The sequence below is a fragment of the Oreochromis aureus genome, linkage group 3 (genome assembly GCF_013358895.1).
Source record: "Oreochromis aureus strain Israel breed Guangdong linkage group 3, ZZ_aureus, whole genome shotgun sequence".
Classification (NCBI taxonomy): domain Eukaryota; kingdom Metazoa; phylum Chordata; class Actinopteri; order Cichliformes; family Cichlidae; genus Oreochromis; species Oreochromis aureus.
The window spans coordinates 105,363,950-105,378,470 of record NC_052944.1 but is presented as its reverse complement, the minus strand read 5'-3'; the positions used below and the strand labels follow the sequence as shown (position 1 = coordinate 105,378,470).

General features: G+C 43.3%; 1 protein-coding gene across 1 annotated transcript in view; it reads right to left on the bottom strand.

The window, feature by feature from the left end:
• Positions 1–767: 767 nt before the first annotated feature.
• The window catches only part of LOC116326938 (muscle M-line assembly protein unc-89-like), a 48,552-nt gene continuing 34,798 nt past the window's right edge, over positions 768–14,521 (bottom strand). Inside the window, exons 5-8 of the mRNA XM_039609000.1 lie at positions 9,316–9,645; positions 8,545–8,886; positions 1,489–1,573; positions 768–1,163 (exon numbers count right to left, since the gene is read on the bottom strand). Of these exons, the coding sequence (XP_039464934.1) occupies positions 1,115–1,163; positions 1,489–1,573; positions 8,545–8,886; positions 9,316–9,645 (806 nt within the window). The 3' untranslated portion in view covers positions 768–1,114. The remainder of the gene's footprint in view (positions 1,164–1,488; positions 1,574–8,544; positions 8,887–9,315; positions 9,646–14,521) is intronic.

Below are 14,521 nucleotides of genomic sequence, written 5' to 3'. Positions count from 1 at the left end.
TTTAATCCTACAACTGTTTATAACTTGCATAGTTCACATTTCTGTATAACTGTATATCTCAGATTTCTGTATAGTTTTTATTTCATATTTATATCCTGTTCATAGCCTGTACATAGCTTGTACTCACTACAGCCTGTACATACTTATAGTTATAGAATATTCATAACATACTTCACACCGTGTACATGATAACATACCATAATAGACCCATTTCTGTAATATACTTACATATCTATATTATTGCTAATATATATTGTAATATATCTATATCACGGCTAAAGCACTTCTGGATGGATGCAAACTGCATTTCGTTGCCCTGTACCTGTGACATGTGCAATGACAATAAAGTTGAATTCTATTCTATTCTATTCTATTCAAAGTCACACACAGGCTTAAACTGTTAGACTCATGAATATCCACAAAGTTCGATGCACATTTATCTTTAACAGGAGCAAACGGCCTGATCAGATAATATAATAACTCATAAAAGCTCATTTATGTAAATCTCTGCAGCTGAGGTCTGCAGTCCAACACCAGTGTGAGCAGAGAGGACTCAGCTGCTGGGCGGAGCTTATCTTCCTGTTCTGTTCAAATCCAGCATTAAACTCTTCTTATGTTCACTCTTCAGTCTGATCATGTCTAACAAACATCACTGTTCACCTCCTCCTCCCTCTGTGACTCATGTCCACTTTACTCCTTAGTAAGTCTCCACAGCTCCAAACCAGCTCTGCACTCAGAGTTAGTCCATGTTTATCTAACGGGTCCTTCCTGCTCAGATTGGAGCAGGAAGGACCCGTGGGTCAGAGGGGGTGTGTCATGATGTTTGTCTGATCTTCTCTGAAGCTCTGATGCTTCCTGACGGTCAGCAGCTTTGACCTTTGACTCAAATGAAGCATTTTCACTCCATCAGAACAGCAGAAACACGCTCGGGGTCATCATCATTATAAACTTCTAATGTTAGACAAACAGCTGCAGAACATCTGGCTGAGGTTAGTTAGCTGTTAGCAGAGGAAGGCCAAAGCAAAGCTGCGTCTTCATCTTCCTCAGGGCTGAATACACAAGAGATACTGTATATACACACAGGGTGCTCTTCATCACCAGCTCCTCCTCCTCCTTAGACTGTTTCTTCAGCAGTCAGACGTTCCTGTTCTTGGTTCGTGTTCCTGAGGACACAGAGGACAGTCAGACACTCACATGGGTCGGTGGGTTTGATGCTGGGGTCTATCCCAGCTGTGACAGCTGATCAATATCCTACAAACAGACTGATCGGTTCTCTGATCTGTGATCGATCAGCTGGGACTAGGATGAGGATCAGAGCCCAGAATTAAACCAGGTTCATACATTCATACCTGCACGGGCAGGTGAGTTCCTCTGATCATGTGACCCTACACATCCTCACTCACTGAGCTCATTTAAACTGAACCAGCTGCAGTTACCATGGTGACCTCACAGGTAAACACAGACACCACTGTGACCCTGCAAACATACCTCTTTTCCACTTTAATCTCAGATTTTGCTGCCCTCCTCCTCCTGAGACGTGCCAGCATGTCTGCCATGGCTCCCTTTAAGGTTGCTGCAGAGGAGAAAACAGGAGGGAGTCTCAGAGCTCATCAACTTATTTCTACATCACACACACAAACCAGGTGACCATGTGCAAGACTCTTTCCTCTCAGCTGTGGTTTAGTTTGAATTTGAATAGTGGAAATACTAAAATCACTAGTGGAACATGAGTGAGCGTCCAAGCCTGCATGAACCCGGCAGAGCTGAACAATGACTCTGGTCAGGTCTCCAAATTCAGGCTGTTAGAGTTATAAAACTGCACAACTCAATCTTAATGAGCAAGATTGAGTGAATCTGATTTCTGTGATTGAATATGTGGATGGAAATCTGGGTTCACAGCCTCTTATTTGTGCCCCTGCACGGTATGTACCACCGGCAGATAGAGGAGGCGGCTGACATCCAGAAATCCTACCAGTGGCTGGACAAAGCTGGACTGAAAGACAGCACAGAGGCACTAATCATGGCAGCACAGGAACAAGCTCTGAGCACAAGATCCATAGAGGCTGGGGTCTATCACACCAGGCAAGACCCTTTATATTGTACAGTAGATCGTACAATAATAGATAGAGAGAAAAACCCAACAATCATATGACCCCCTATGAGCAGCACTTTGGCGACAGTGGCAAGGAAAAACTTTTAACAGGAAGAAACCTCCAGCAGAACCAGGCTGAGGGAGGGGCCTTTCCTTTCCAGTCACCTTTCTCACTCACTATGTGTTAATAGATCTCTCTGCATTGAATCATATCTGTTATTAATCTCTGTCTCTCTTCCACAGCATGTCTTTATCCTGTTTTCCTTCTCTCACCCCAACCGGTCGCAGCAGATGGCCCCGCCCCTCCCTGAGCCTGGTTCTGCCAGAGGTTTCTTCCTGTTAAAAGGGAGTTTTTCCTTCCCACTGTCGCCAAAGTGCTTGCTCATAGGGGGTCATATGTTTGTTGGTTTTTCTCTGTATCTATTATTGTGCGATCTGCTGTACAATATAAAGCGCATTGAGGCGCCTGCTGTTGTGATTTCGTGCTGTATAAATAAAATTGAATTGAACTGAACAGAAGAGTGCAGTCCTAGGAACAGCAAAGATACTGTGCAGGACCCTCAAGCTCTGAGGCCTCTGGTGGACAATGTCAGGTTTTTGTTTCACTCTCGGTTTATTAATGATTGTGTGTTTATTGAAGATGATTCTGGGTTATGTAGGTGCCTGAGATATTTCAGAGTTTCTCTGGTAAAGGAGCAGAAGGATGGACTCTCATCATATCTCTTTATACATGACATGAGCCGTGTCCAAATTCATGGGCTGCATCCTCCTGTGGACCCGGCCTTCGCGGTCTACGTGGGCCGGGTCCTCAGAAGGTCCGGTAAGCTGGAAGTAAACGGCTGTGAAATTGGACGGTCTAGCCTTCAGATTTGCGTCACCGCTCTCTCAGTGGAGTTTAATAAACTCGGCCGTCTGCTCCTTGCTATATAAAATATAACAGGACACTGACGTAAGTTCTCGAACATCTCACACTTCTGTTTAATCAGTTTTCTGTTTGATGTTTATTCAGCTGTGTGAAAACCAAGGAGGAACCCACCCAGGGGATTAATAAAGTTTTATTTTATCTAATCTAATCTAATAACTTTAATCTCAGCCAAACCGATTTAGTCATGGACAAATAAAACACTGAAAAAAGCCAAACAATAACATTTTTAGGTTGTCTAAGTGACTTACATATTAAGTTTAACCTGAGTAGCGAAATGATCTGAAAATGATGTGCCGGGAGTTGTGCCATTCTCGGCTCTAGTAACCCTCAAGCTCTCGGCGAGCTGTCGAGCTGGTGGGTAACAGACGTCTCCGAAAACGTTGGAACACTTTTGCAAATATGTGATATCTTGATAAACCGAGCAGATATTTGAAGTTTACACAGCTACATTCTTGCCTGAAAATATGTTTAAAGTTTATTTTGTGACCCAGAAAGATTAATAAGAGTAATATTAAAACCTTAGTAGCGGCCGCCATTGTTGAAAACTGGAATTGGCTGGGCCGCGCTATGAATTCTGGGATATGGTGGGCCACGAAGGACACACCCGACCCATCTTTCAAATTCGGGGAAAAGGAGGACGCATTTGTCGGCTGCATTCGGAGGAGTCTACGAATTTGGACAGCCTTCATCACGTCGCTGTGATGTAATCGGCCTACAAATGCGTCCTCAGGAGGATGCAGCCCATGAATTTGAACACGACCATGACTCGCTCTTCTCCTCACACTCCTGACTCTTGGTGGCGCTGTCACTTGGTGTTCGCTCGCTCTGTGGTATAGTATCACTTCCTGTTCCTGCTCAAACACAGTGGTGTTTCTGAGTAGCTTTTCTGCTTAGCAATTTAATTTAAATCTTTTGATACATCCCTTTTTCATAGTATAATCTTAACGTGCTTCATCTGAATCACCCTTTCTGTGTACTCACTACCTAATTTATAGCCAAAGTATTCACTCACTGTCTCTTTACTGTTTCGCTAGCTTAGCTTAGCTCGTAGCCGACTCGTTAGCACCATGGCTACTTCACCTGTCCCTCCTGCACTTTCCTGCTCATTGTGTCAGATGTTTAGTTACTCCTCGGCCTCCTTTAGCAGTAATGATACCTGTAATAAATGTAGCATATTTGCAGCTCTGGAGGCCAGGATTACTGAATTGGAGACTCGGCCGCACCCTTCATTCACCCGTAGCTAGCCAGGCCCCTGTAGCTGGTGCAGCCGAAGATAGCGTGGGCCCCGCTAGCTGTTCCCCGGCAGACCCCAAGCAGCTGGGGAAAGAGGGCGGCTGGGTGACGGTGAGGAGGAAGCATAGTCTTAAACTGAAGCCCCAGGTACACCACCAACCTGTTCATGTGTCTAACTGTTTTTCCCCACTCGGCGACACACCCGCCGGGGTCAAACTCTGGTAATTGGTGATTCTGTTCTCAGACATGTGAAGCTAGAGACACCGGCAACCATAGTCAATTGTCTTCCAGGGGCCCAGAGCAGGCGACATTGAAGGAAATTTAAAACTGCTGGCTAAGGGTAAACGTAAATACAGTAAGATCATAATTCACGCCGGCAGTAATGACACCCGTTACGCCAATCGGAGGTCACTAAAATCAATATTGAATCGGTGTGTAACTTTGCAAAAACAATGTCGGACTCTGTAGTTTTCTCTGGTCCCTCCCCAATCAGACCAGGAGTGACATGTTTAGCCGCATGTTCTCCTTAAATTGCTGGCTGTCTGAGTGGTGTCCCAGAAACGATGTGGGCTTCATAGATAATTGGCAAACCTTCTGGAGGAAACCTGGTCTTGTTAGGAGAGACGGCATCCATCCCACTTTGGATGGAGCAGCTCTCATTTCTAGAAATATGGACAAATTCATTAAACCCCCAAAATATGACTATCCAGAGTTGGGACCAGGAAGCAGAGTTGCAGTCTTACACGCCTCTCTGCAGCTTCTCTCCTCCTGCTACCCCCAAAACCCATCTCCATTGAGACTGTGTCAGCTCCCAAACAGACAAAAACAAACTAAAACCAGCAATAAACAACTTAAACATAAAAATCACAAAGAAAGAACAATACAGTATCCACATCTGAACCAAAGAGTAAAACAGTGAAATGTGGATTATTAAATATTAGGTCTCTCTCCTCCAAGTCTCTGTTAGTACATGACTTAATAATTGATCAACAAATCGATTTACTCTGCCTTACAGAAACCTGGTTGCAGCAGGATGAGTATGTTAGTTTAAATGAATCAACACCCCGAGTCATTCTAACTACCAGAAATCCCGAAGCACAGGCCGAGGGGCGGTGTGGCAGCAATTTTTCACACCAGCCTATTAATTAACGAAAGACCAAGACAGACTTTTAATTCATTTGAAAGCCTGATGCTTAGCCTCGTCCACCCCAGCTGTAAAACTCAGAAACCAGTCTTACTTGTTATCATCTATCGTCCACCTGGGCCTTACACAGAGTTTCTCTCTGATTTCTCAGACTTTTATCTGATTTAGTGCTCAGCTCAGATAAAATAATTATTGTGGGTGATTTTAACATCCATGTAGATGCTAAAAATGACAGCCTCAACATCGCATTTAATCTGTTACTAGACTCAATTGGCTTCTCTCAAAATGTAAAAGAACCCACCCACCACTTTAATCACACTCTAGATCTTGTTTTAACATATGGCATAGAAACTGAACATTTAACAGTGTTTCCTGAAAACCCTCTGCTGTCTGATCATTTCCTGATAACATTTACATTTACAATAATTGATTACACAGCAGTGGAGAGTAGACTTTATCAAAGTAGATGTCTTTCTGAAAGTGCTGTAACTAAGTTTAAGAATATAATCCACCCACTGTTATCATCTTCAATGCCCTGTACCAACATAGAGCAGAGCAGCTATCTGAACGCTACTCCAACAGAGGTCGATTATCTTGTTAATAATTTTACCTCCTCACTACGCATTTACTCTGGATACTGTAGCTCCTGTGAAAACTAAGGCCTCAAATCCAAAGTCCCTGACTCCGTGGTATAATTCTCAAACACGTAGCCTAAAGCAGATAACTCGTAAGCTGGAGAGGAAATGGCATGTCACAAATTTAGAGGATCATCATTTAGCCTGGAGAAATAGTTTGCTGCTTTATAAGAAAGCCCTCCGCAAAGCCAGAACATCTTACTATTCGTCACTGATTGAAGAAAATAAGAACAACCCCAGGTTTCTCTTCAGCACTGTAGCCAGGCTGACAAAAAGTCAGAGCTCTACTGAGCCAACCATCCCTTTAACGTTAACTAGTAATGACTTCATGAACTTCTTCACAAATAAAATTTTTATCATTAGAGAAAAAATTACCAATAATCATCCCACAGATGTAATATTATCTACAGCTACTCTTAGTACCATCGATGTTAAGTTAGACTCTTTTCTCCAATTGATCTTTCTGAGTTAACTTCAATAATTACTTCCTCCAAACCATCAACGTGTCTTTTAGACCCCATTCCTACAAAACTGCTCAAAGAAGTCCTGCCATTAATTAATTCTTCGATCTTAAATATGATCAACCTATCTCTAATAATCGGCTATGTACCACAGGCCTTCAAGCTGGCTGTAGTTAAACCTTTACTTAAAAGCCATCTCTAGACCCAGCTGTCTTAGCTAATTATAGGCCAATCTCCAACCTTCCTTTCATATCAAAAATCCTTGAAAGAGTAGTTGTCAAACAGCTAACAGATCATCTGCAGAGGAATGGCTTATTTGAAGCGTTTCAGTCAGGTTTCAGAGCTCATCACAGCACAGAAACAGCTTTAGTGAAGGTTACAAATGATCTTTTATGGCCTCTGACAGTGGACTCATCTCTGTGCTTGTCCTGCTAGACCTCAGTGCTGCGTTCGATACTGTTGACCATAATATCCTATTAGAGCGATTAGAACATGCTGTAGGTATTACAGGTACTGCACTGCAGTGGTTTGTATCATATCTATCTAATAGACTCCAGTTTGTACATGTAAATGGAGAGTCCTCTTCAGACACTAAGGTCAATTATGGTGTTCCACAGGGTTCAGTGCTAGGACCAATTCTATTTACATTATACATGCTTCCCTAGGCAACATCATTAGAAGACATAGCATAAATTTTCACTGCTATGCAGATGACACGCAGCTCTATCTATCCATGAAGCCAGGTAACACACACCAATTAGTTAAACTGCAGGAATGTCTTAAAGACATAAAGACCTGGATGGCCGCTAACTTTCTGCTTCTTAATTCAGATAAAACTGAGGTTATTGTACTCGGCCCTGAAAATCTTAGAAATATGGTATCTAAGCAGATTCTTACTCTGGATGGCATTACCTTGGCCTCCAGTAACACTGTGAGAAACCTTGAGTCATTTTTGACCAGGACATGTCCTTCAATGCACATATTAAACAACATATGTAAGACTGCTTTCTTCCATTTGCGCAACATCTCTAAAATTAGAAATATCCTGTCTCAGAGTGATGCTGAAAAACTAGTTCATGCATTTATTACTTCCAGGCTGGACTACTGTAATTCACTATTATCAGGAAGTCCTAAAAACTCGCTGAGAAGCCTTCAGCTAATCCAAAATGCTGCAGCAAGAGTCCTGACAGGGACTAGAAAGAGAGACATATTTCTCCTGTTTTGGCTTCCTTCATTGGCTTCCTGTTAAATCCAGAATTGATTTCAAAATCCTGCTCCTCACATACAAGGTCTTAAATAATCAGGCCCCATCTTATCTTAATGACCTTGTAGTACCATATCACCCTATTAGAGCACTTCGCTCTTGCACTGCAGGCCTACTTGTTGTTCCTAGAGTATTTAAAAGTAGAATGGGAGGCAGAGCCTTCAGTTTTCAGGCCCTCTTCTGTGGAACCAACTTCCAGTTTGGATTCGGAGACAGACACTATCTCTACTTTCAAGATTAGGCTTAAAACTTTCCTTTTGCTAAAGCATATAGTTAGGGCTGGACCAGGTGACCCTGAATCCTCCCTTAGTTATGCTGCAATAGACGTAGGCTGCCGGGGATTCCCATGATGCATTGAGTTTTTCCTTCCAGTCACCTTTCTCACTCACTATGTGCTAATAGACCTCTCTGCATCGAATCATATCTGTTATTAATCTCTGTCTCTCTTCCACAGCATGTCTTTCATCCTGTTTTCCTTCTTTCACCCCAACCGGTCGCAGCAGATGGCCGCCTCCCTGAGCCTGGTTCTGCCGGAGGTTTCTTCCTGTTAAAAGGGAGTTTTTCCTTCCCACTGTCGCCAAAGTGCTTGCTCATAGGGGGTCATATGATTGTTGGGTTTTTCTCTGTATTTATTATTGTGCTATCTACTGTACAATATAAAGCGCCTTGAGGCGACTTTTGTTGTGATTTGGCGCTATATAAATAAAATTGAATTGAATTGAATTGAATTTATTAGTCTGATTGCATTGTTTAGCAAATACTCACTGAGACCTGTGACTTGTTCACTCACCTCTGACACTGAGAGTCACTACTCTCTGTAGCAGCATGTGTCCATCCTTGTTATAGATGGTGCAGGTGTAGACTCCACTGTCAGTGAGGCGGAGGTCTTTCAGGGTCAGACTGAAGTCTCCAGTTCTCAGTGGATCTTCATCCATCTCTGCGCGACCTCTGTAACCCTGGTGCTGTTTGTCTGCCTGACTTTGGCTTTTCTGAAACACGCAGACTTTGGTGTGTTTGGAGTCTGAGCGTGTCCACTCCACTGTGACGCCCTGACGAAGGTCAGCTGTGGTTTGAAAGGGCAGCAGCACAGACCTCTCCCCTTGTGTCACCTCCAACACGCCCACTTCGTTATCTGAAAAGAGACCAGAGCAGAACATGTCAAGTACAGACAGACAGACATCAGTGAGGTTGATCCTCCATCATGTCCTCTGCTGTGTAACCAGCAGCTCTTCATCCTGTTTTCAGTGTTTCTCTGACTTGGAGCTGAACTGCTTTTGTGTTTATGTGTGAGGCTGCACAGCTTTCTGTTGCTTTCTTTACTCTTACACATTCATTCTCAAACAGCTGGAAACAGCTGGACTCACAGCTGAACAATGTCCTGAACACTGTGACATTTCTTCTTCTGAACAGTTTTACATGGATGGAAAAATGTAACATGTCAGCAGAGTATGACTTTTTTAATTCACTTTGTTTCTGTGATATCAGGTTATCACAGATCCATCAGCAGATCTTTGATTACACTGATTCATGTTCGATTCACATAAACAGCTGCTACACTCACCTCTGACACTGAGAGTCACCACTTTCTGTAGCAGGATGTCTCTGTATGTGTTGTTGACGATGCAGGTGTAGACTCCACTGTCAGTGAGGTGGGGGTCTCTAAGGGTCAGACTGAAGTCTCCAGTTGTCAGTGGATATCCATCCATCTCTGCACGATCTCTGCGAGGCTGGTGCTCTGTGCAACAACTTATAACTATCAACTTGCACTTGTAGACTTTCACACTGTTGTGTCTCCACTCCACTGTGGTGCCCTGAGGAAGGTCACGTGGTATTTTGAAGGGCAGCATTACAAACTTTAGCCCTTGTGTAACCACCATCTGCATCCCAACATCTAAAAGCAGAATATCAGAGTACAGACAGGCAGACATCAGTGAGGTTGATCCTCCATCATGTCCTCTGCTGTGTAACAAGCAGCTCTTCACTCCTGTTTTCAGTGTTTCTCTGGAGTTGAACTTATCAAGTGCAACAGTGATATCATTTACCACTTCTGAACGTCTGTGGATTATTTCGGTTCTCAGTGGTCACAGACAAGTAATATCTGGATTTAGCTTGAACGCGGACATTGCAGACTCAGCTATACAGCTAACCGGATTAGCATGCTACCGAGCTGACAGAGAAGCCTCCTTATCTGGTAAGAGCCTAGGCGGTGGTTTGTGTGTCAACGTCAACAAACTGTGGTGCACAAATTTGGCTGAAGTGAGTCGCCACTGCTCACCACAGGAGGGATTTTTAATAGTAAAGTGTTACCCGTTCTACCGAGAGTTTTCCTCGATACTTGTTATAGCAGTGTATCTCCGTACAAAAGCTAATGCTAACATAGCACTAGGAGAGCTATCTCAGGCTATCAACAAGCTCCAGACTGCGCATCCGGAAGCTTTCCTTGTCATAGCTGGCAACATTAACCATGTAAACCTAAAGACAGTCCTCACCAAATTCCACCAACATGTAAACTTTTTCAACAAGAGGGAAGAACTGCCTGAAGTTTCCTCGGTTCCAAAGCCAGACCCTCCTTTGATGGTCTGACAGAAGTGTGTGCATTGGAGCCCATCATCAAGGAGTGTGTTTTCTCTCCTCCAGGCCCCTCTGCTTATATAGCAAGTAAGGATATGCCAGAGGAGGCAAGACATTAAATAATGTATGAAAACACTGTGTGTGAACTGGCAAGTGATCATGTTTTGCTTGCTGTTCCTATGTTCAAAAAACTGAAAATGCTGATCATGAACCCACCTTAAAACTAAAAAATGACAATATGGATTCAGGTCATGGTCACCCAAACTGTGAAACTTCTTAACTAGAATTCTGTTTACCTCAGAATATCAAGCATGGTGTTTTTGAAATGTTTAGCACTGTCACCTCCAATCAGGAGATTGAGGCTGAGCTCAGGGGATCCGATTCTACTGTTAGTGAATAAATGTTATCTCCTCTCAGAGTTACGCTGACATATTTCTCCTCTGAGTCTGTGAACTCATTACTAGACAAGGTTTTGAGTTGGGATGATAATGTTACCACCAACACACAGCCTCAAATGTCACCTGTATCAGCTAGAGATTCTAGCACTGTGTTATCTGTACCTGTCTCTCCGCACAACCCAGTTAACACTCCTAAGTTACAGTTCGCTTCAAGTGTGGTCTCAAGCAAATATGGCAATCCTACACACAACTGTCATGCTATTAAGTTGCCATCAACTAGATGCTTACCTGAATATTTAAGGTTTGCCCTGGAACCCAGCCATGAAGGTCTAAGTCATGTTTTTTTGGGCAATGCTGTAGATCTTGTTTGTTGTCCAGCCTCTCTGGACTTTAAAGAACTATCAATGAATGGGAATGTCGAGCCTATGTTCAATTCTTCTGGGTTTGAGGAGACTGAACTCACTGCTTTAGAGCCAGTTGAGACTGTTTGCATCACTTCTGGATCAAACAAGCTGGCTCCCCTGTCACCCATTTCCAGGTGCCCAGAGACTGTTTGTTTTTGGACATTTTGCTGTGGGGTTACAGGTCGGGTGGTGTGGCAGTTACTTGTGCCAGCTGGGGGCTCAGGCGAGCTCGCCCAGCATCCTGCTCCAGCCAGCTGGACCAGCCTTGTCTGGTCCAGCCTTGTCTCCTGCGGCTGCCATGCCACCGCCACGCAGTGCGCCCTGCACACCTGCGTCTGCCATCGGCCACTTTCCAGGCCGTCAGCTGGACATCTCCCCCATCATAGTCGGCCCTCTGAACTGCTTCGCCGCCACTCCCTTCCCCACGGTCACCCTCCTGAGCTGCTTCACATCAGAAAAAGCAACACATCATCTGCATACAGACTGAGTTTATGCTCTACATTCTTAATTACTACAGCCTGTCTAAATGCTGGTTTGATAAAAACTGCAAACAGTGAAGGAGAGAGTGAGCATCCCTGCCTGGTGCCACTCAGGAGACAGAAGTTGGAGAATGTTTGGTCATTTGGCCTCAGACAAGCTGTTGCTTTCTCTCTTGCTGTAAGTTTTTTTTAGTGGCACTAGAACAGAGAGTGGACAGTGGACTGGTGATTTTTGACTGAGCAAAGATAGAAAGAAAGAGACTAAAACACAACCATTGTGTGTTGGGTCCTTGTTACAATAATCTACGTTTATTTATAAGTCATATCTTGGATTTGGTCTGCTGTTCTGGTGTTACCCCCACTCATTGTTTCCCCAATCCGATCATATGTTTATTTCTTTTAATGTAATGCAACAGCTTCCAAAACCTGTGACATCACATTTAGAAAAATTAGTAATATTAATCTTCCTGATCTTTCATCTCCCATTTATGACCTTCCATTTATTCACAGCTCCTCATCCCCTGATGAACTTGTTATGTGTGCCTATGCCAAGAGGCACACATATTACTATTCGTCAGATTTATTATTATTATTATTATTCTTCAGTTTCCGCCTGAAATTTTTGAGACAAGCTTCATATATGTTACCTCATTTTGTGCGGCTGGATCAGGAATGGTGTGCTATGACTTTTGGTGTTTATGACTATTATAGTTTTTTGAATATTAATATTTTTGTGAAAATTTTCCCGCGCTCCTCTGCCTAACAGTTTTGACAATAGGGTTACATATGTTAGATCATTTTGTGCGGCTGGAGCTGGACTATTATGGTATACACTTTTGGTGTTTATAACTTTTATAGTTTTTGAAATATTTAGATTTTAGTGCAAATTTAGGCCAATTTCCATAGAAACAGACTTTATTTGTGGTGGGTTGGCTCTCTCTAGTGGTATACCGGGAGTAGTACGGCTGAAAATCTGTATGCTTGTTTTTAAACTCAATATCCCATAATCCATAGCACGCCTCTGCCGAGTTAAACAATGGCGGACACCTCTTCGTTTTAAATGTCTTTTATTAGTGTTTCTAGGTCACAAAATAAACTTTTAAGATATTTTCAGGCGAGAATGTAGGTGTGTAAACTTCACATATCTGCTCGTTAATAGCAACAGTGTTCTGACGATGTTGCTGCTAGACGGCTAACTAGCTAGCGCCGCTAGCGACCCTTCAAGCACCCGGGCTTGCCTTCAGTGAGACTGCTGACCATCACCCGATCGCTCGGCAAGGGTCTGTGTCTTAGCTGGACTTATTTTTCGTTTATATGGGCCGATGATGCTGGTCGATGTGGAAAAAATAACTGAGTTGTTTGGTGGTGGAGCTACAACAGAGGGCAGCTATCCACCGGTGTATGACAGAAAGGACATGCCGCGAACGAGACATACGAGGCGGAGCAGGCGACCGCCGATCGACCGGTGTTTGCTAACGCGGAGGTCAATCGTGGATCAGGGAAAGCGAAGGCAGGAGCGTGAGGTGAACTGAATTTCAGGTAAGAAGTTATGACCTGCACTCTATTTGGGTCAGATATAAACCGAGTTTAGGTGTAGTTTATTTAGCAACAGTTCTCTTACGTGTTGCTGATAGCCGGCTAGCTAGCTAGCTAGCGCCGCTAGCATAGTTAGCTAGCGCCGCTAGGTGAAAAAGCACCCAGGCTTGGCTTATATTGAGGCAGGTGAAACTCGTGTCAGCACCCGGTCGCTCGCCGACAGTATGTGTTTTAGCTGGACTTATTTTTCGTTTATATGGGCCGATGATGCTGGAAACCGAAGGCAGGAGGTGAGGTGAACTGAATTTCAGGTAAGAAGTTATGAACTGCACTCTATTTGGGTCAGATATAAACCGAGTTTACGTGTAATTTATTTTCGTTGACCTTTTACAATCGTACTGCCATGGGAGTTTATATACAGCTGTGTGCGCACTAAGTTACTGACGTTGGACTTTATTTTATTCATTAGGGTTAGTTCATAGAGTTGCCGTGCCGTACAAACGGAATCGTCCCACATTCAGAGAAAACATTATGATTTATTCTGTCGTTACGAAGCCTCCCCTGTCATTCTCTCGCGTGTTGAAACGTCAATCATGAAACTGATCAATGATCGGCTGTTCGCTCTTATTTATCGCGCTAAACAACAGCAGCAGTTTAAGCTTGATCAGCTGTTGTTAGAATTCTTTTGATTTTAATTTCTAGTATCAGCTGATGTTTGCTGGAGCATGAAGATGAAATCAGGAGATGTCCTTACTGAATCATCAGAGCTGAACTGGTGATGGAGAAACAGGTTTACACTTTAGGTGACATGAATGAGTTGAAGGAAGTTATGAGTTGTTTCTGAGAGACAAAGACCAAGCTCCTTTTTGTGTAGCTGACAGCTGGTAACTGTGCAGGGGCGGATCTAGCAAAGCTTTTAGGGGGGGCAGCTAGGGCATTAACAGAGAAAGGTGGACACAAAGATATACTTTTCTTTCTTACTCTCATATAAAATATTTAGCTTTTATTAAATAGTTATCTGAATCTCACAACCAAAGTTTGTATAATAATACACAAGATTGGCTGTAGACCATTGTTCATAATTCAGAACACTGTGTAAAAATAACAAAAAACAAAAAGTGAATGCATGTGTGAAAAGTGGTCCATAATGTAATGCTTCAAAGCGTGTTCATGCAAACATTGTCGGGTCTGCCGTGGTACAATGGGACTTCTGCTCATGAACCTGTGTGCACAGCGTCTGAAAATCGGCGCTGTGCGAAGTAACTTCATCTTTACACAAAACTGTAAGCTGTCATCTGTGAGCGTGAGCGGTGTTTGTTTTACCATAGTTCATGGTGGAGAATGGCTGCTCTTCTGAGTTTTGCTCTCTGTAGCCGTAT